At 50.8% G+C, this 21,122-nt stretch overlaps 2 protein-coding genes across 17 annotated transcripts; one reads left to right on the forward strand and one right to left on the reverse strand.

Annotated features, from left to right (window-relative positions):
* Positions 1-3,560: 3,560 nt before the first annotated feature.
* Positions 3,561-17,963, reverse strand: Hagh (hydroxyacylglutathione hydrolase). Of its 16 annotated transcripts, none has more exons than XM_076577559.1 (9): positions 17,825-17,963; positions 13,595-13,770; positions 12,966-13,030; positions 10,801-10,918; positions 9,761-9,869; positions 7,307-7,521; positions 6,978-7,079; positions 4,234-4,313; positions 3,561-3,816 (listed from the first exon to the last, which is right to left on the reverse strand). In XM_076577559.1, the coding sequence occupies exons 2-9, from the start codon at positions 13,700-13,702 to the stop codon at positions 3,717-3,719; spliced, it is 897 nt and encodes a 298-aa protein (XP_076433674.1). In that variant the 5' UTR covers positions 13,703-13,770; positions 17,825-17,963; the 3' UTR covers positions 3,561-3,716. The 16 variants fall into 16 exon arrangements, with proteins under 16 accessions (XP_076433674.1, XP_076433678.1, XP_076433685.1 ...); XM_076577563.1 differs by having other exon boundaries at positions 13,595-13,734; positions 17,825-17,955; XM_076577570.1 differs by lacking the exon at positions 17,825-17,963 and adding an exon at positions 16,566-16,698.
* On the forward strand, positions 16,770-18,036 carry Fahd1 (fumarylacetoacetate hydrolase domain containing 1). The gene has a single exon (XM_006971644.4). The coding sequence runs from the start codon at positions 16,803-16,805 to the stop codon at positions 17,466-17,468; it is 666 nt and encodes a 221-aa protein (XP_006971706.1). The 5' UTR covers positions 16,770-16,802; the 3' UTR covers positions 17,469-18,036.
* The last annotated feature ends 3,086 nt before the right edge of the window (positions 18,037-21,122 follow it).

A 21,122-nucleotide genomic window follows, 5' to 3' on the forward strand; every position in this document is an offset into this window, starting at 1 on the left:
TTCTTTATCCATTCTTCAGTTGAGGGGCATCTAGGTTGTTTCCAGGTTCTGGCTATTACGCATAATGCTGCTATGAACATCGTTGAGCATGTGTCCTTGTGGTAAGATTGAGCATTCCTTGGGTATATGCCCAAGAGTGGTATAGCTTGAGGAGGACTTATTCCCAATCTTCTGAGAAACCGCCCCACTCTCCCTCTCAGGCTGATGCAGGAGGATCCTGAGTTTGAGACCAGTCTCAGCTAGAGACCCAGTGTCAATGAAACAAGCCTACCCCCCCCCCCCCCACACACACACGTCTGGCTATGTTGCCCAAGATGGCCTCAAACAATTCACAGCCTCCCAAGTAGCTGATAGGCACCCCAGCTAATTATTTCTTGGCCAGTTGAGGTGACTTATAGACATAAGTTTAGGGATTTGTCCATTTCATTTTAGTTTTCTCCTAGAACCACTTCATAAACCCTGATAACTTCCATAGAAGCAAGAGTAATTTCCTCCTTGATGATTTTTATAATTTTTAAAAATTTTAAATTAAAAATTTAAAAATCTTTAATTTTGATCAGTGTAAGAATGTTTGGTTTCTCTTCAAAGCACTTTTGATTTTCTGTTTTACCAATCTCCACTCTTTTTGAGGGGTAGGTGAACTTTTGAGGCAAGTCTCACTCTGTAGCTCAGTCTGTCCTTGAATTTGCTCTGTACCCCAGGCTGGCCTCAAACCCAGACAACGCTTCTGTGGCAGCCTTTTTTTTTTTTTTTTTTTTTGAGACAGGGTTTCTCTATGTAGTTTTGGTGCCTGTCCTGGATCTCGATCTGTAGACCAGGCTGGCCTTGAACTCAAGAGATCCACCTGGCTCTGCGTCCGAGTGTGCGCCACCACCGCCCAGCCTGTGGCAGCCTTTTAAATGAGGTTACAGGTGTGAGCCATCTTGTCGACTTTAATGTCTGACTCACTCTGGGGATGGACGGGGCATTGAATGTGCTCAGGAAGTGCTCCAGCTTCTCCTCTGATCCTTTGGGCCTCACTTGTTTTCTTGCTTAAGGTAAAACCTGCATTTTTGAGACCTTTTACTTTCTCAAATAGGTGTTTAAAGCTATAAACTTGTTAGGACTAAGGATAGAGCTCAAGGGTAGAATACTTGCTTGCTATGTTTGAGACCCTGGGTTCAATCCCAGCCATGCACGACACCCGCGCACACACACACACACACTCCCCCTGCACTGTGTGTCACTTTAGTACATGTTCCAGTTTCACTTCCTGACTCATTCAGTATTTAGAAATGTTTATTGGGGTTCACTGGTTGTATACTTCAGCCTCTCTGAGCTGGCATATGGTCTGAGACATGAGCTGTCCCCGAGACTGCTGAGGGACATCTAAGAAGTGGTCAACACCATCTAAGAAGTGAGTAACACCAACATCTCCAGTTGCCGTGGATGAGTCAGTCTTGGAGCAGGAACTGTTTTCTGCCCGTTCACTACATCCCGGGGACTCCGGAAACCACGTCTGGGACAGAGGACAAGGCCGCAGAGCCCGTGCAGCCAGGGTCACTGACAGCGGCTGGGCTCCGTGGGCCTCAGACGCCCTGTCTCCCTCCACACACACCAGTCCACACACTAGACTATCAGCTAGACTAGAAGTCGGAGACAGCGGTGCTCCCCTGCCTCTGATGCTCACACTGAGGGGTGGACAGAGCCAGCCCTGAGCTCTAGGTCAGGTGCTAGCACCCCGCTGCTGCCCCACCCACTTCTTTATTCTTTCTTAGTTGTTGTTGTTGTTTTTCGAGACAGGGTTTCTCTGTGTAGCTTTGGAGCCTGTCTTGAAACTCACTCTGTAGACCAGGCTGGCCTCGAACTCACAGCAATCTGTTTGCCTCTGCCTCCGAGTGCTGGGATTAAAGGTGTGCACCACCACCGCTCGGCCCAGTCCTTTACTCTTGCCCTGGCCTTTGTTAGCCCTGAAGACACACCCCACAGTGGTGGACAGGCCAGAAGCCTGCCTCTCCCCTGGACAGACACTGACTACAAGTTCAGCTCATGAGGGGTGGGAACACAGAACACTGATACCAACTGGGGGTGGGGTGGGGTGGAAATGGAGTCAGGGCCCCACTGCAGTTTAAATGGCTATTTGTGTTACTTTTTTACCTCAATTAAAAGTAATTTGGTTTTGTTTTGAGATAGTCTCTTTATGTAGACCAGGCTGGCCTTAAACTCAGAGAAACACCAGCTCTACCTTCTGAGTGCCGCCACCACCAGCTTACATATGTTTTTTCCCCTTGTTTTTTCAGGACGGTTTCTCTGTGTAGCCTTGGCTGTCCTGGAACTCAGGCCTACCGCCATCACTACCCCAGATGTGTATGTGTTCTGACCTCTCACTCCAGCCTGCTTTACCTCCCTCCTGTAAGCCCCTCCCCACACTTCCACACACACACTACCTCTTGGGTGAGGCCTCCCCGGCCGCAGATCTACAAGGTCTTAGTGAGCACATGCCGCACATTTCCTCTCTCTTCCTCGTCCCTGGACAGTAAGGCTTGTGTCGATCAACTCCCTGCCAGATCTCAGTGTCTGTTACCCCTCAGGTCAGGTGCCCAGGTCACCAGAGTGAGTGGCTGGGGTGGGCAGAGAGGGACAGAAGCTGGACATGCAAACCATCTTATTCAGGACTTGATGTTTCAGAGCGGGCATGCCAAATGTCCCCCGGGCTGGCCACATGGTGCTGGGTGGTGCAGAACGTTTAAACACACTGGGCATGGCACAGCAGCATGGTCGCATACACATTGTGGAGAAGACATCTGGGCTCTGAGATCTCTGCACACTGAGGCTCACAGAGGGACACCGCATTTATTTGGAGGCTGGTGGGAACCATGGTGCCTATTAGAGCTATGGCAGGATTGGCCAAGCACACATGGTTTAATACTTATCGCATGCACCACCATGGGGGACAATCTGCAAGTTCCATTCCATGCCACCTCCGGGGAGAAAGCACTGGCAGAATTAATAGCTCCACCCCACATGTCTCTATAGAGGAACTGTGTGACAGGGATTCAGGTTGGAACACCTGTGTCCTGATCCACAGCAGGATAAAGTTCCAGGCAGCTGAAGGAAACAGGCCCCAGCAGAGCCAAGGGTAGGGTGAACTAGAACCTGGGGGCTCGGCCAGCAATGCCAACAGCAGGATACACATGCTGTGACAGGCTTGAAGGACGCTGACCTCACTCAGCACAGATCAACCGTCCTCTGGGGGTTTAGACCAGGCACCCCAGTCTCAAATTCTTCCTCCACCTGTCTCAGGGACCTCGGTGTCATTGGGCATCTGTGTCTGCTCTCTCCACTCAGACCTACACTACTTTAACTGCAATGTGACCTGAGCATCCAGAGCCTGGGGACTGGATGGGCCACAGAGGCTAGAGGAGGAGGGAGGCAAAGCCAAGGAGAGTGCAGGCTCACTTTCTCCCTGAAGAGGCAAGAAGCCAGGGTGGAATGCCCAGCCTCAGCCCACTCTAAGAAGCTAGGTGCAAACTGATGTCAGGTGACCACAGAGACAATGTAGAGTCAGTCCATAAGCAGGGTTATGGGAATAAATACCTTTAACCTTTTCTCTTATAAATATGCATTAGAACATTGATAACACAAGCTAGGGGCCCTGGATTAACTTACAATAAAAGCAGACTAGATCCTGCACGGGCAGCAGGACAGTCTCTTAAAAGTCCCCGTCCCTGGGTGCCTCAGTCCCGGGGCACCTTGAACTGGTCCTTCTCTCTGCGGATGGCCCTCATGGTAGTCACAGGGTCCGACTCACCAGCATGCTGCTGCACAGACTTCTCCCTGCATAGGCAAGAGATAAGAACGGGCTGGAAGCAGAGCCTGGGACATCCTCAGGCAGAAAAACAGCCAGGCCTAGGCCAAGCAGGTCTTCCCAGCAATATGCAAACGCCCACCCAGCCCAGAGTCCCAGAGCTTCACGGATCCTTAAAGAAGCTCTCCAAAAGCCACCCCTCATGGGTCATGGGTCCCCCACATCCTTGCCAAGATGTCAAGAAAAGCGTATCCTCACATTTATGGAACAAAGCCTGCCTCTTGGGTACACTTAATAAAGGTGGGGTGTGAGGGTCAGGCCCATTCACTTCAGGCTGGTTTAGCCCTAGTTCATCTCTTTGCTGGGGTGAACTTGGACAAAATCATAAAGCCATGAGCTACCACAGGAAGGGAAGGCCAAGAGAGGGCCCCGCCACACCATCTTACTTCACTCTCATGAAGGGGTTATAGGTGAACTCCTCTGCCAGGGTGGACGGCACAGTGGGCTCCCCGATGGCATACTTCTCCTGTAAAAGACGCCACTGTCACACAGGGATCAACACGTCCCACCTTTCAATCCCGCAGTGATCTTTAAACTCAAGTCTGTCTTAGAAAGCAGAGCGAGAGAGGCAGTGCAGTGCAGACGGGCGGGCTCACGGGGGGGAGGGGGGGGGACGGACGGACGGACGGGACTAGCAGATGTCCCCAGCTCTGCCCCCGAGAGTAACTGCTGCCGCCACCAGTATGTTGCTCCTGCCTGTGCTGTCTCTGAAGGAAAGGCAATCCTGTCTTCATACGGGGAGGTTTAGGTTCCACACAACAACAGCACACTGCAAAGACGGCAGCCCCCTCCCCACAAGAAAACTAGCATGAGGAGCCGTAAGTGACTTGGGCTCTTGGCACAGTGTGCAGGGCTCACCCCCCTGCCACGAGCTCCCACTAAGTGCCTGGAGAATGGCCAAGCAGTAGAGTGCTGGAGGGCACTGGCCACCACCTCGCCTGAGTGCCTCGCTCCTGAGTGCCACAGCCCACGGCAGAGACAATGCTAACAGAGCCGAGGGAAACCTGAGTTTCTAAGCTAGGGGGTCTCCAGGAACTCTTGCCCAACTATTGTCCGGCTATCATGGAGGCCTCAGGGACAGAGTGGAACAGCGGCTGCAGACACCACATGAACCAACCCTCCCTCCCTCCCTCCCTCCCTCCCCACCAGGACACACACAGCCCAGGGTTATGAAAGGGACCAGTAGCACTGACGGTTGGCCAGCATGCAAAGTGTCAGGAACTACAAGGGTTCACAGGGGAACTTAAAACAGGAGGGTCAAATTTTCAAGTTTTGAAAATCAGTTTATGAGTTAAACATAACATTTGGCTATGCAATTCAGCAATTCCACTTTTAAACATATACCCAAGAGCAGAAAAGAAAAAAAGCATGAACAAAAGGATGCACACAAGCATTCACAACACCTTTATTCATAACCCTAAAAACACAGAAAAGCACACAGAGAGTTCACCCACAGACAATGGACGAACTCCTGCAGTGAGCCACGTAACACAGGATGTACTCAGAAACAAAACCAGCTTTGGGGACAGGCCTCAGGATGAGGCTGAGCAAGAGTGGGGAGAACTGAGGGGGATCATGATTCTGCTATAGGAGCCTTAGATAAGGGCGACTGGTGGGGCTGGGGAGACGGCTCAGCAGCTGCTGCTCTTGCAGAGGACCCGGGTTCAGTTCCCAGCACCCACACGGGAACTTATAACCACCTGTGACTCCGATTCCAGGGCTTCTGGTGTCTGCCTCTTCTGGCCTCCATGGGCACTGCATGCATGTGATACACATAGGCACATGCAGGTAAAACACTCATATACAAAAAAAATCAAACTGAACCTTTAAAAAGTGCCTTGCAGAGAAAAGCAGCAGTGTTCTCTAGCTTGACTAGGGCAGGGATTATGTAGATGTGCACTGTCAAAGTTCATCTAACTACAGATTTCATTCAGGGCATTCTCATGCATGCAAATTACCCTTAAAAGTTCAGTTTGTCTGGCATTGTGAGGCTCTGGGTTTGATCCCCAGTTTTGATCCCCAGAGGAAATAAGGAAACAAAATAAGTTGCAGAGTGGTATTATGGTATGGACAGTGTGCATACAGTGTGGTCTTTATGTGAATATTAAATGCCTATTCTAAGAATCAGGTATGAATATAGGGGGTGGTGGTGATGGTTTTGATATGCTGCCCAGGCAGGTCTTGAACTTGCAACACTTCTACTTCAGCTCTTCAGTAGGATTAGATATGTGCCACCACACCTGACTGAGCATTTGAATTTGTTGTTTTGAGATAGTCTCATGTAGCCCAGGCTAGCTAAGAACACACACTGTAGCTGAGACTGGCCTTGAACTCCTGACTCTTTTGCCTCACTTAGCCTCCCAAGTACTAAGATATGTCACCATCCCAGTTGAATTTTTTGGTTTTGTTTGTGTTTTTGAGACAGGGTCTCACTACGTAGTCCTGGCTGGTATGGTACTCAGAGTGTTTATGTAGCCTGGTCTGGCCTCAAACTTGTAATTCTCCTGTCTCCCTGCCGAGTGCTGGGATTACAGTATACTCGATTTTCTAGTATGACTTTGTAAATCCCTTCCTGAGTTAGAAAGGATGCTGGACAGGTATTTATCTTAAACCACAACGATGGACTTAGACAATGAAGCCCACTTCCTAAACTTGGCATCAGAAGGGAGCCGCACCGGAACCTCCCAAGTATGCCCAGCTCTCACTGACGACATTTACAGTGAGTGACAGGGAAGCAGAGCCCTGGAGTCTAACACAGCCCTCAGCCCACTGCCTTGGGCTGTGCTGTGGTAGCTCACGGGTGCTGTCCTGGAGATAGCCCCTTCAGGTGAGATCCCCCACTGTCGGGGTGACTGCAGAAGCAGGTTCCTCACAGAGGGTCCAAATGACTCTCTCTTTGTATGTGGGGAATACAGCTGGACCCTGAGGCCAGAGCTCTGATGCTAAGATGTAGAGTCCACAGGCCGCACTGGGCCCTCCAGATGGACTTTGCTGCATGACCAGCACTGCGTGGGTGACACCCAGCTGCCACCTCCTCTGCAGATAGTGCTGTGTCTGCATCCAGCCCCTCGGGAAGGCACTGCACCATGACGGGCCCCGAGGACGTGCTCCAGGACTGGGACCCACTCACCTTGGCCCAGGCCAGTTTCTCCTGGATGGCAGCATTGCTGGGTTCCACATGGCGTGCAAACTTGAGGTTGTTTATGGTGTACTCATGGCCACAGTAGACTTTCTGAAGAAAGAGCCAAGACATGAGCTCTGAGTGATTAATCCACCCTTGGGAACCCTGAGGGTTCAGGGCCATGTCACGTCTCAGCCTGACGTGGCACCCCGTACAGAGCGCAACTAGAGGATACTGTAGGGACACACACAGATTAAGAACAAAAAACTGCTAGGGGATGGCTTTGCCTGCTTCCCCCTCAGCTCAGAGGGGAGGCCAGCGAGGGGTCCACCACATACAGACCAGCTGTGAAAGCAGGGACGGTTCCTGGGCCTGAAGAGTGGGTCCAGCCTAGGACAGAGCTGCTTCCTGGAGCATGGGGGCCTTTGGGAGAGGGAAGCATGGCCTACTGTGTCTGGAGGGAGCCGACCCAAGACTTCCAGCAGCGCCTTGTACATCTCGTCCGCAGTTCCTTCATAGAACTTCCCACAGCCAGCAACAAACAATGTGTCCCCTGGAAAACACAACGGCGTCCTTCAGGGCTAGCTCACACCCCGGCCTTCTGTACCTGGTGCTAACCCCAAACTTACGAACAGGCACCAGAACATAACCCAAAGCCAACCACCACCACCACCACCACCACCACCATTAGGCATCTTCACCCAACATGGCACAAGGCCATCCACAGCTCTCCGTTCGGCCAGCCTCCAGGTTCAACCACAGCCATTAACTCACTGTTTGGACCTGAAACCCAAGGCACCCTGGCCCGCTCTCAGGGCCCTAGTCCCACCATAGCTGAAATCATCACAAACGTAGTTCACTTCCCACCTCTTAGCAGCCCTCCTGGGCCCTTCTGGAATCTCGGGATGTCCCCTTTCTCCTGGCATCCATGTTCCGGATACTCTTTCCCTTTGTTGCTGGGATGCCTGAGGCACCCCTCCCTGGTCCCCAGACTAGCACTGATCTTGGCCTCACCCGAGCATCAGTAGGACAACCTGGCCACTTCTGTTCCCTACGCACCCTGGATTTTCTGCTGTGGCCATTTTCTACTCATGGTGCGACTGTACACCTTGGCTGCCCCTTCCCAGGGTACCTGGCTCTGCTCCTGGGCCTCCCCGACTGCCATGAGGAGGGATCCCAAACCTGAGATCCTGAGCACTTTCTGCCCAGTCTGTGCCCAGCACTGCCGCCCGCTGTCTCAGCGCCCAGCCTGCCTATCTCAGCCTAAACAGGCCTTATCCCACACCACAGCTGCAGAAGATGCCTGGCCCTCCCACCACACCCTCTCAGCCATCCCCGCCTCCCCTCCCTCCTCCTGTCCCCCTCAGATCAGCTGGAGTGGCAGCTACCTCAAATTTCCTGAGCTCCCAACAGTCCATTTTCATCACTGGGCCTCACTGCTGATGCCAGATCTCTCCCTTGTCCCAGAGCATAGTGTGCAGCCATAAAATGACTGAAGAGACCTCACCCAACATGCCAGGTGCTGCCCACCAACAGTCACAGAAAGTGCAGGACATTGTGGGGTCTACATCCATGACACTTGGTACCTTCTACCTCCCAGGCCAGAGTCAGAGCCCCAGCCTCAGCTGGGCTCAGTGGTATGGCATCTGCCTAACATACACAAGGCCTTGGGTTCTATCCACAGCACCATCAGATAGAATGGGGCTGAGGAGATAGGTCAGGTGTGCTGGTTCACACCTGTATCCCCACACTCAGGAGGCTCAAGCAGGAGGACTGCCACAAGTTCCAGACCAGCCTGGGCAACAGAGACCCCGTCTGGAAACAAAACAAGGAATCCCACCCCTCCTCGCCCCACCCCCCACCAGCATGTTTAAAAACAAGTTCAGATTCCTGGGCAATTTCATGTTTACAGAACAGAGCTCCAAGTCTTCACCCAATTCCCTCTCAGTATTTATTGCTCCAGGGTTTCTCCCATCTGAAAGTGTGCTGTGACCTCATTAGGACATGCCGGCATGTCCCCCAGCCAGGCTCTGAACCCCCAGAGGCTGTCACGGGACAGCAGCACATCCTCACACACGACATCACAACTCTGAGAGGCAGGAGCCGGCCCTCTGCGGCACACTCTTTTCCCAGCCCCCAGTCCACGCAGACCATTTGAGTGCCGTTGTCGGAAGGCTGTTCTGCTTCCCAGGCTCCCAATCAGCACCTGCATGGTTTTGTGTTTTACTTCACAAGGGGAAAACTCCTCTGATTTCTGGACAACACCTATTTGCACTGAGTGTGAACTGCACACAAGGCCCCAGCATGTGGACCACCCACTTCTGAGCCAGGCTTCTGGCTCTGCAGGGTCCCTGGGTGCATGTCACCCAGGCCAGGACTGAGGCTGCCTTGTGCTGGCCTAACCCAGATCACAGGGCTCTCTACAAGGCTGCAGGAAGGATACTTGGAACCCCTGGGGCCTTCCTCAGCCAGCCCCACTCCAACCCATGTCCCTTTGTTGGCTGCTAGAGGATGAGGGTCGAGGTTGCCGGGTGGTGAACCTTGCAATGGAGGCCATCTCCCTCAAACACCTGGTGCAGCAGCCAGGTACACAGCAGCCGCCCAGACTCAACCCACAGAGCACCCCTGCACTCTGTATTTGAGCAAACCCCAGGCTCCATCCTGGGGGCTGTGGCTTCCCTCTATGCGATGGGGGGCTGGAGAAGGTGCAGCCTCTGCTTCTCTCACAGGAGCCAGTGCCAAAGAGAGTCTTCACATGAACCCCCACCCCACCCCCACCCTCTCCGACTCACCTGTGAACACAGCAGAGGGCTCTGAGCTGCCTGGCTTGCTCACGAAGTAACAGATGTGTCCCGAAGTATGGCAGGGTGTTGACAGGCATTTGACAGTGAGAGACCCCACCTGAAACAGAGGTGCCGGGATGAGCCTCGACCAGCAGTAGCCTTTCCAGAACGTCACAAGTGGCAGCGCTGCTGTGACGCCCCTTCCTGATCCTGAATACGCTTAGTCCAGACATTCTAGACACCGGCAGAGCATCCCAGGATATGGACAGGGAGGGGCCAAAGGATCTCCGCTAAGGTGGGGCTCAGGTCAGATGTGTCTGTTCAAGGATAAAACCCAAAAAGGCTAATTTTGTTTTTGCCTGCAGAACTGAGCCAAATCTAAACCAGGCATTGCCCCAGAACAGATACTTCTTTTCTGACCACCTTCCCAGCTCTTTACATCAAGTGTTCAAACCTAAAGCTGACCCAGTAATGCAGACATCCCTCAGACACAGTCAGCAAGGCCGACACTCTTTGCACATCTGCAGCCTCTCTCTGCTCACGCTGCTCACATTCTGGCCAGTTTCCCCAAATGTCCTAACAAAGGCGGGTATCTCCACACAACTCCACTGTCACATCCAAGAAATCCAAAGGATCCCAGAGGCCTTACTGACTCCAGTCGACTCAGAGACCCACTCTGTGGTCTTCCCGATGTCCAGTCACACTTTGCAGTTGATTTTCTCATTATGCTCTTGCTTTTTTGTTTGTTTGTCTGTTTTTTTGGGACAGGGTTTCTCTGTGTAGCTCTGGCTGTCCTGGAACTCACTCTGTAGACCAGGCTAGCCTCGAACTCACAGAGATCTGCCTGCCTCTGCCTTTTGACTGCTGGGATTAAAGGCGTGCACCACCACCGCCTGACTTCACTATGCTCATAAACAGAGGTCTGTTCAAGCAACGCTGAGACACGCCTAGGGAGCCCTTGCCTCATCAGCCCCCTTTCCAAATGATGCCTGAGGGCCTATCGTCTTGGCAGGGCCTCCCGAGAGCTCTCCCCGGGGCTCACTCTGTACCTGCAGTGTGGAAAGGTGTGTGACTTTGTGCGTCAAGGCCCCAATACGGTCATCACCTCCGTAAACCTTCAGTCCAGGCTGCATCTTCACCAGCTTCTCATTCCCTCCAGCATGGTCCCTAGAAGTCAAGCAGGAGGCCTGGGGTCACCTGATGAGATGGAGGGGCTGCTCGCTTGCCTTTAGCCCCTGACCAAATGGAATTTGGGCCAAAAAGCAAATTTCACTTTGCCTATGCATTTTTCAGTAGAAACAGGCAACCAGGAACCACTTTTTACCTGCCATTTGGCAACACTGTAAACAACTTTTCCAGGTGTCCAGCACACCCCTGAACAGAGAAGGCTGACCACATACAGCTAGAGCATGGTTCCATGGAACCTGGAGAGTTGAACGGAAGCCTCACTCTTACCACACCTCCTGAGGTGAGGGATTGGGCACCAAGGAGGTTGTGGGGATTGCAAAGTTCTCCCAGGTAATCCAAATGCGCATCCCAGTTTCGGCCAACACTACTGAGCTATTCTGCGAACTTCTAGAACCATGCCCACCTGAGGGAATTTGCCACCACAGGACAGCCAGGGTGGTGGCACCTCCTAGAACTGGGGATTCCCACAGTTCCCCAGGGAGTCCTTTTGCCTTTTAAAAAAGTGAGCCACAGAGGACAGGGCCATGGTACAGGCAGACAGGAGAATCCCCACACTGTGAGTCTCCCTCAGCTCCAAGATGGGCATGGGAAACACCTGTCCCCTGTCAGTCCCTTGGATACTTCGCTCCGGAGTCAAACAATCCATGGAACAGCAGGGCTGTGAGATAACAGGAGGAACAAGTGACCCGGCTCTCTACTCCACTGCCTCCAGGACGGGGATCAGACACAGGCCAGGGAGGCCCATCGCCTCATCCCCTACCTTTTCAAATGTCGCTACCAACAAGCAATAACACAACTTGATCGTCCTTTGAGCCACAGGCCAAACCTGTAGCTCAGCCTTGGGCTGGACGATGACATACACGTGAGAAGGTGATAGAAAAGCCAGAATCCTCCACGTTTTCAGGAGAGGCATCTGAAGCAGTAGTTACTGAGGTGGAAGAGAAAACACAGCGTGTGGAAAGTGTCTGACGGCTGCAGGGCAGACGCTCCCAGACCCCCAAAGGTGGAAGTGTCAGCAGCCGGGAGCCCAGGGAAGGAGCCTCAAGAAATAGAGCAGCGGTAATGTGTAGCACAGGCCAAGGCTAAGGTAAACTCCCTGTCCCTGGTGCTGAAGCCTCACGCAGGACCTCAGGCCTGGCTAAACCAGACACAAAGACAGTGACTGAGCGGCTCAGCTCCAAGCTTTGCTTACATCAGGGGAGTCAGTGGGAGCTCCTGGCTCTGATATACCCAAGACCGGGTCAAAGAGAAAGGCTCTGGCTTTCTCCGTGGAGTCGTTTAGAAAAGAAAATCGAGAGCCTAACAAACATTTCTTCTGCCACTGAGGAGCCTTAAAAGATCCAAAAAGCAAGTTCTAGGCCAGCCAGAGACCCTGGCTCAAAAATAAAAAACAAAAGAATAACACAAGTCAGGAACCAAAGCCCCAAATTCCAGGGCAGCCTGCGTCACAGAGTGAAATCCCGTCGCAAAACACCAAAACCAACCATACAACAAAAGCCAGTCAACACTTCTGGAAACAGCCTTCCCCGCCCCCAAAAGTCAGGGTCTCACAGCCTGGAGCTCACTATATAGACTGGTGAGCACTAAACTCACACCTCCCTCCAGCTCTTCATTTTGCTGTTTTTTTGGTTTTATTTGTTTAAGAAATACTAATGCCTACCTACTCTTCTTTTCTCTGACATGGATGGATGCCAGCACCACTTTTTATGAGCCTAAGATATGTGAAAGGCAGCCATTGGGGGTCCTCCTGTGACCAGAGAAGCCTAGCTTTAAAGGGGCAGCAGTGGACACTTGTGCCTGAGGGTCTGTCCCCAGCCCCTGTTCCTCGTCACACGTCACAATACCTTACCTGGAAGTCGCTGCATTAGCAGAACTCAGAGGGCAATGGCCCAAGAGGAAGAAGGAAGGAGCCTTGGTGTGTTCTTAGAATCTTTCCCTGCTCAAGGCTCTGCCCCTTCTGTGTACAGTGACTTCCCCGGTGAACAGCAGGTCCCACCCACAGGGACATGCACAGCCTGGCACTTACCAGTGGTGGTGAGTGGTGAGCACTGTGGTCAGCTTTACACGGTGCTTTTTCACAGTTTCTATAACCTACGGGCACAGGGGAGGCAAAACAGAGGCTCAGTCACACTTCTGGTCCTGGTTCACCTGCCTGCAGAGGGGGTGCCCAGCCTCGTCCCACCCCGACGACTGACCACATTCCAGACAACAGGCAGGAGCATTTCTTTTCTCTCCATCAACCTAACTGTTCGGTGCCACCCACAACCTCCCTGAGCCCGGGCAGCTCTGACTGAGGTCATTCACAGCACTGGAGCGGAAGCATGGCGGATGAGTAGGCTCTCGGGATTCGCACCCGTCCAGGCACAAGGTTTAAAAGTGTGTGTCAGGCTTGCCGCAGAGGCCTGTGGTCTCTCCGACCCTTCTCACTGCCCCATCTACCAGCAGCTAGACACAACTTTGTATTGAGTGAACTAATTTCCACCCAGCGTCCACAAAGCTGTAAAGACCCTGTGGCTGTAACCCATGTGGACGAAGGCAGGGTGCTGGCTGACAAGGCACGGGGAGCCAACAGGAGCCACACACACACACACACACACACACACACACACACACACGCACGCGCGCGCACACACACACACACACACACACACGCACCTTCTGGGGTTGCACTGGGTCTACAATGGCAGCCTCCTGGGTGTCCTCATCAATGACCAGGTACATGTAGTTGTCAGTCAGGGCAGGCAGTAGCTCAACCTTCATCATGTCTTGCTCCACAGTCAGACTCTTCCTGAAATCTGTGTGATACAGTAAGATTCCCAGTAGGGCCTGACCTGAATAAACACACAGGAGAAGGGGTTGGGGATTTAGCTCAGTGGTAGAGTGCTTGCCTAGCAAGTGCAAGGCCCTGGGTTTGGTCCTCAGCTCCAAACAAAACAAAACAAAACAAAAACACACAGGAGGAAGCTCAGTGCTTTACAAGGACAGCTTCCCAAGACTTCAGGGCAGCCATACCCCTTCCACCCAGTGCTTTGATGGCCTGTTTCCCCAGCTCCTGTGAGGGAATATCCCATTTCACCACATCCTCCAGGAAAGCGGAGGCTAAGTCAGTCAGCCCGTCGCAGATACGGAATTATTATTCTGGGTTTTTTGAGGGAGGTGTTTTTTAGGTTTTGTTTGGTTGCTTGTTTTTTTTTTTTTTTTTGTTTTTTGTTTTTTGTTTTTTTTTTAAATAGTTCTCCTTCTATATCCCTGTATAGCCCAAAACTCACTGTGTAGTCCAGGCTAGCCTTAAATTCTGCAATCCTTCTGTCTCAGACTTTTTTTTGGGGGGCAGTGGAAGGGGCAGAATCCCAGGAGTTCACACATGCAAGGCAAGTGAGCTACACTTCAAGCTAGACCTGGAATCCTGCTATTTCTTTTCAAGAGTTCTTACAGGCTTTCCTACCTGCCTGTGGTGTGACTCAAACCTGAGGAAGGCAGAATGAGGCACCAGAGCGGAGCGGCTCACCCTCCAGCCACGACCTCAGCACTAACAAGAGTTCAGTCCTCTGGACTTACAACCCTTCTCAGGCCTCTCCCAGATGAGAAGCCAGAGTCTTATACTAAATGGCCAACATAAAGGAAAACACACACAGTGCCAGCTCCTGGAAATAAGAAGCTGGCTGTCTGAGACTCAAGCGTGAAGGACACAGAACGATCATTCAAGCAAGGACTGTCCTGGGGTGCGCCGAGGAGGTTGAGGGACTGGGGGACAAAGGTACACTCGACTCCACCCAGTCAACAGATGCCAAATATTCTCAGCGGTAAGACTCTCATTCAACCTGAAACACATGGGGCCTCCAGAAACGTTCTCTCTCTTGGCTTTCAAGAGGGAGAACCACACAAGGTGGGAGAAGACAATGGCATTCTGACTCTCAAACCCAGAAAACAACAGCTTTGACCTGTGATAGCTGATACCATCAACTCAAATAACCATGACCAGCAAAACTAACCAAATGGCACTGTTTGTTTTGTGGTGCCCCGGGTGCCCCAGGACTTTAAGCACACTAGGGAAGTGCTCTGTCACTGCATTAAACTCCATTTCTCCTTTTAATAGTTATCCCTCTATAGCCCTGTGTAGTCCAAAACTCACTGTGTAGTCCAGGCTAGCCTTAAATTCAGCAACCCTTCTATCTCAGCCTCTTTTTTTTTTTTTTTTGGCAGTGGAAGGGACAGAATCCCAGTTGGGCATTTTCCAGACCCTTCTCCTCATGTTCAGCAAAATAAACATTTCTGTGAGATCAGGTTTCTGTAATCTCTGAACTCCCTAAGCCCTGGCACTGTCCAAGCCCATGGGGGGCAGAAGGGTGGAAACAGGTGGTATGAGCCCGTTTATGTATTTCCTGGCAGAGCACTGCAAACACTGTATGGTTAAATAACATTGTTATTAGTGCTCACCCGACTCTAGGTCCCCAAAGAGCCTGATGGTAACCTGGAGAAGATTCGATAACTCCTAAAGAAGGAATTCACCCACCGAGGGCACCTCCAGAAACCTTTTTCCTAACCCACCTAGCCTGACACTGCCCAGAAGATGCTCCCAGGTCCTCAGTTTGCAACTAGGGACATTTTGCTTGAATTGAGGTCACAGCTCTGCAGCCTGTGTTGGAGATCAAATCCACGGACACGTTTTATTTTGCTCATAACATTCTTTAAAACTCAAGACTTTCAGAGAGTTGCCTCTTCTCACCGGGCGGGCTTCGCAGCACCTAATGCTGAGCTGCGGACTCCCATAAGCGGCGCTGCCCAGCAGTAACTGTATCCTCGTCTAGCGCTGCGTTAAGCAGCGACACTAAGGGGTATGAATTCCTTAACTGGAGAGACCTGTACTTCTGGGGTTCTCAACGAGCGGGCTTCTTAGTAAAGATGGACCGAGCACTTTGAATCACAATTGCTTTCAAGTTCCCTGCTAGCTGGACTCAGGACGGCCAGCTCCGGGGTGCTGGCAACCCACTGTCGCCACATCGGCTGGACACCAAGAGGAAAAGCAGCTGGCTTAGAAACTGAGGTCGCGACCCCACAACTGGAGTCCTACTCCGGCCGAGTAGGAGCAGATGCTCGCCCTCTGCCCCGGCCCTTGCCAGCGCCACTCGTCCATGCCAGCCGCCTACGCGACGGCCCTCAACACGCCGGGCCCCGCTTCTAGACCGCCCGGCGGCGGCGCTCAGCACCTGCGCCTGGAGACGGCGAAGGCTCGCCCAACCGACGTCCGGCCTGCCAGCACCGGGCCGCGCCGCGTCAGCGCCCAGACACACTTACCCAGACCGCGGCGCGCGCAGGCGGCTCCCAGCGCTGACAGGCTCTGGACGCACCGCGGCCCGAGACCCAGCACCATGACCCACCGGGTGCACAGCCGGGTCGCGGAGTCCGCAACACCAGCGTCGTGGGCATCAACACTGGCGTTGGCGACTGCAACCAATCAGTGTCCTCCTCGCACTGCTCCCGGCCAACCAGCTCCTGCACTTTACCTAAACGCCGCGCCCTCACTCCAACCGTGCCCGCCCATAGAGCTCACAGCCAACCAGGGGCTGTCTCGCGCCGCCGTGCCGCCCCCAGCCAATCAGCAGCTCCTGCCCCAAATGTTCCCTACCGTGCCCTGGCAGCCTTGGCCCGGAGACCGGGTCTGGAAGTAGGTGTAGACGGTGAAGGGAGGCCGAGCGTACGCCTCCTGGTCTCTTCCGGGCCGTTGCCCTCGCGCAGAGACCTTTAGCTGCCCTCAGCGTCCCGCTGCTGCGCAAGCAAGGGTCGAACAGCGTCCTAAGGCAGCTGTCCCCTCGAGGCCGCCGTAGACCGGGGAGTCAACGGTCACGTGACGCAAGGTTGTACCATGGCTTCCCCCAAGCCACTGTCTCGCTTCTGGGAATGGGGCAAGAATATCGTGTGCGTGGGGAGGAACTACGCAGACCACGTCAAGGAGATGCGCAGCGCGGTGCTAAGCGAGCCTGTGCTGTTCTTGAAGCCGTCCACCGCGTACGCTCCCGAGGGCTCACCGGTGTTAATGCCCGCTTACTGCCGGAACCTGCACCACGAGGTGGAGTTGGGAGTGCTCTTGGGCAGGCGTGGTCAAGCCGTCCCCGAGGCCGCCGCCATGGACTATGTGGCCGGCTACGCCTTGTGCCTGGACATGACTGCCAGAGATGTGCAGGAAGAGTGCAAGAAGAAGGGGCTGCCCTGGACCCTGGCCAAGAGCTTCACGGCCTCCTGCCCTGTCAGCGCCTTCGTGCCCAAGGAGAAGATCCCTGACCCTCATGCCCTAAGACTGTGGCTCAAGGTCAACGGTGAGCTCAGGCAGGAAGGCAAAACATCGTCTATGATCTTTTCCATCCCCTACATCATCAGCTACGTTTCCAAGATAATAACCTTGGAAGAAGGAGACCTTATCTTGACCGGGACTCCAAAGGGAGTTGGGCCAGTTAAAGAAAATGATGAGATCGAGGCTGGAATAGACGGGGTGGTTAGTATGAGGTTCAAGGTGGAAAGGTCAGAATACTGAATGTTCTTAGAGAGTGTCAAAAGAGAAGGGAGACAGAAGCAAGTGGAGGTAACTAAATGACAATCTTAATGAAAATCTAACAATTATGTGATGAGATTGCTAGGTCTATATCAAAGAAGGTGGATCCTTAAAAACAAACAACATGACCTAAAAGGACTGGGATGGGATTAGAAATGGGAATAACCAAGGCAAAGGATATGTGATGCTTCCCTAGAAATGTGTTAAACTAAACTCTGAGAGGCTGTAGTTTTTGTCTCTAAAACTGAACTGAATAGACTTTTCTGTAAACCATTCTGAAGTCTATAGCGAAAAGACTTGAAAACTGCAAAGGAAAGTAATTCATTAATGATACTAACCTTTAGAATGCTGTTTATACAGAGCACTCCAGTTGATTCTTAAGAGGGAAGGCACTTCGTCCCAAAATCAGATAAAAGTTTTGTTAATCGAGCAACTGGTGAAGTCCTGCCTCGTTTACTTTGGTTATATATGTTGGGCTGTGGCTTCTGAATTTGGGAGTTAATTTTGAAACTGTTTTCCAAATAAACACTATTTCTTGTGTGACCGAAAAGTGTACTTTCTTTCCCAGTGGGGGAGGGGCGCTTCTCTGGGGCGTCAGACTTTGACCTCTGGCTCCTGAGCACTGAGCTTTAACTTATTAACAGAGTGAACCAGTACCTCCATATCAATCGAAGGAAGAAGCCCTAGGAAACTGACAGGCTGGAAATGCTGCCTTTGGTCTTGCCTGCACCCTTCCCTGATTAAAAAGCCTGTCAGGATTCCCAGCACGGCTTTCAGAGCCCAGAAGAGTCTTGTAGAATTAAGCAGAGGATACATAGTCTGCTGGCCCCTTTCAGGAGGCCTGTTATATCTCTAGTAATTTATCAGCACTGCTAGGCATTATGCCAACCATAGTTCATTCCATATTCCTGTGCATTTTGTGTTTTTTAGCAAAGCTGTGAGATTAGTAATGTTATGTGTCATCCTGATGACAATGTAGACTTAGAGGCTAAGGCCAAGTTATAAAGAAATTGTCACAAACTCAGAACCTGGAGGTTTTTTTTTTTTTTGTTGTTGTTGTTGTTTTGTTTGTTTGTTTTTTCCCCCAAGACAGGGTTTCTCTGTGTAGCTTTGGAGCCTGTCCTGGAACTCACTCTACATCCCAGGCTGGCCTCGAACTCACAGAGATCCGCCTGCCTCTGTCTCCCAAGTGCTGGGATTAAAGGTGTGCACCACCACCACCACCACCACCACCACCACCACCACCACCACCACCACCACCTGTCGTCAGAACCTGAAGTTTTAACCACAGTGTAGGTAGCGACATATAAGTAGATACATAAGAAAATTTGAACATTTATTCTCTGAGCCCAAGGCCTAATTATGATTTATTATATTTGTTTAATAAATACGATTTTTTTAACAGTCTCATTTTTGTAGCTCAGGGTGACCTTGAACTCATGATCCACTTGACCTAAGTTTTCCATTATTTTATCCTTTAGTAGTTGATTTAATTACTTAGCAATTAATACAGATGAGTTAGGAGTTTTAGATAAGAAAAAGGAACAAAACACCTTAAGGTTCATCTACCCAGAGAGTGCCAAAGTTAAACATTTGGTATAAATTCTTCCAAATCTGTATGTGGATATTATTATAAGTGGAATTTGCTTCCACATACTTTTTTTTTTTTCTTTTTCTTTTTTGAAATAGGGTTTCTCTGTGTAACAGTCCTGGCTATTCTGTAACTTGCTTTGTAGACCAGGGTGGCCTCAAACTCACAGAGGTCTGCCTACTTCTGCCTCCCAACTGCTGGGAGGCACTATTGCCTGAACTACTTTTTTTTAAAAGACAGGGTCTCACTATGTAACTCAGGCATACCTCATAGTTTAGTCCTCTTTCCTTAGTCTCCTGAGTGCTGCTGAAATAACAGGTATGTGCCACCACCACACAATTTCCAGCCTGGTTTTTACACTGCCTATTGTGACTTCCACTTCAGTCAGCACCCTCTGCAATATGGTTCTCATTGACTACGAAAGACTCTAGGTCAGTCCTCTGGTTTTAGATGTTAGGATTTGCTGGTGGAATCAGCACATTGTTAGTCCCTGATTCCTGTGGCTGGGTTCCCGAAGTCAAACACTGAGCTCAAAGGGTATATCTGCCCATATTGAAAGTGGACTGTTAATCTAGCTAGTGAGTACAAGGTCCAGCTGAGAAACGCCTACCAAGTTGACAGACCAATTAAGCAAGCTGAAGGCACAAGCTAGTGCTCCGAATGTACAGTGCCCTTGGGGTCAATGTCTACCAAGCAACAGAATGAGTTTTGTCACAAATATCTGACATCAGCATTACAGGTGTAGCACACAAAGTCCTTGGATGCAAGAATCAAAAACTGGATCCAATTCCCTCAATTCCTGAGCTGTTAAAGTCACAATAACCCTCACACCCAGAAGATACATATTCCTTCAACTTACTTTAAATAATCTATGAAAAGGTTGAAGGATTCATCTAATGAAGTCAAATTACCCTTCAGTAGATTCAACAACTGTAATTTTCAGAGGTGAGAGATGAATCAGAGGTTAAGAGCACTGTCTGTTCTTCCAGAAGATCCAAATTTGACCCCCAGCATCCACATGGCTGCTCACAACTATCTGTAACTGCAGTCCAAGAGAATTTGATACCCTGTGATCTCCTTGGGCACTGTATGCACATGGTGCACAGACATACAGGCACATAAAACAAAAATAAAACAACACAAAATCATTGGCCAGTCATAGTGGTGCATGCCTTTAATTCCAGCACTTGGGAGGCAGTGTGGTCTACATAGTGCATTTCAGGACAGCCAAGAATACATAAATTGTCTCAAAACAAAAACCAAAGAATTGTCATCTGCTAATCACACATAAAGTAATTCCGTAATGTTAGTCTATGCAGATGTCTTGACATCTGTTACAAGTGATTTTTATTTTTTAATGTATTGAAGCACATGCCTTTAATCCCAGCACTCAAGAGGCAGGTGAATCTCTGTAAGTTCAAATCCAGCCTACTCTACATAGGGAGTTCCAGGCCATCCAGAGCAATTTAGTAAGACCCTGTCTCAAAAAATAATAAAAATTTCAGTGGGTATCTATAAAACGTGAGCATTAGGCCAGGCTCAGTTCACAGGCCTGTAATTCCAGCTACTCTGGAATAACTATGAGGATAGCAAGTTCAAGATCTATCTGAGCTATACAGTGGGTATATAGCCAGCCAGTGCAACTTAGTGAGATTGTCTCAAAATCCAAAGTAAAAAAAAAAAAAAAGAAGAAGAAGAAGAAGAAGAAGAAGAAGAAGAAGAAGAAGAAGAAGAAGAAGAAGAAAGAAAGAAAGAAAAAGAAAAAAGAAACAGTGGAAAGTGGGGGAGAGGGCTGTTGAGAACTTACTTAGTGATGAGGTGTTTGCCTAGTATTCATGAGGTCATGGGTTTGATCCCAGCATCATATAAACAGAGCATGCCTAGCACTTGGGAAGTGGAGGGAGGAGGATCAGGAGTTCAAGCTCATCCTTAGCTACATATCAAATTCAAGGCCAGACAACATGAGACCCTGCGTCACAAAAAAAGAGGGCTGAATATATATATAAAATTTGCCTATCACCATCATGTAGAAAACTGTAGGTTCC

Source organism: Peromyscus maniculatus, chromosome 8, assembly GCF_049852395.1.
Source record: "Peromyscus maniculatus bairdii isolate BWxNUB_F1_BW_parent chromosome 8, HU_Pman_BW_mat_3.1, whole genome shotgun sequence".
NCBI classification, from domain to species: Eukaryota; Metazoa; Chordata; class Mammalia; order Rodentia; family Cricetidae; genus Peromyscus; species Peromyscus maniculatus.

What these genes read in the sequence shown, in the direction of transcription:
- Hagh (XM_076577554.1), bottom strand. Translation starts at nt 16,310, where the DNA reads ATGGTGCTGGGTCTCGGGCCGCGGTGCGTCCAGAGCCTGTCAGCGCTG. An exon ending in CCTGCTTTCACAGCTGGTCT is followed by an intron (nt 7,080 to 7,306) that starts GTATGTGGTGGA and finishes CTCTTTCTTCAG; the next exon opens with AAAGTCTACTGTGGCCATGA. An exon ending in AACCCCTTCATGAGAGTGAA is followed by an intron (nt 3,817 to 4,233) that starts GTAAGATGGTGT and finishes TTGCCTATGCAG; the next exon opens with GGAGAAGTCTGTGCAGCAGC.
- Fahd1 (XM_006971644.4), top strand. Translation starts at nt 16,803, where the DNA reads ATGGCTTCCCCCAAGCCACTGTCTCGCTTCTGGGAATGGGGCAAGAAT.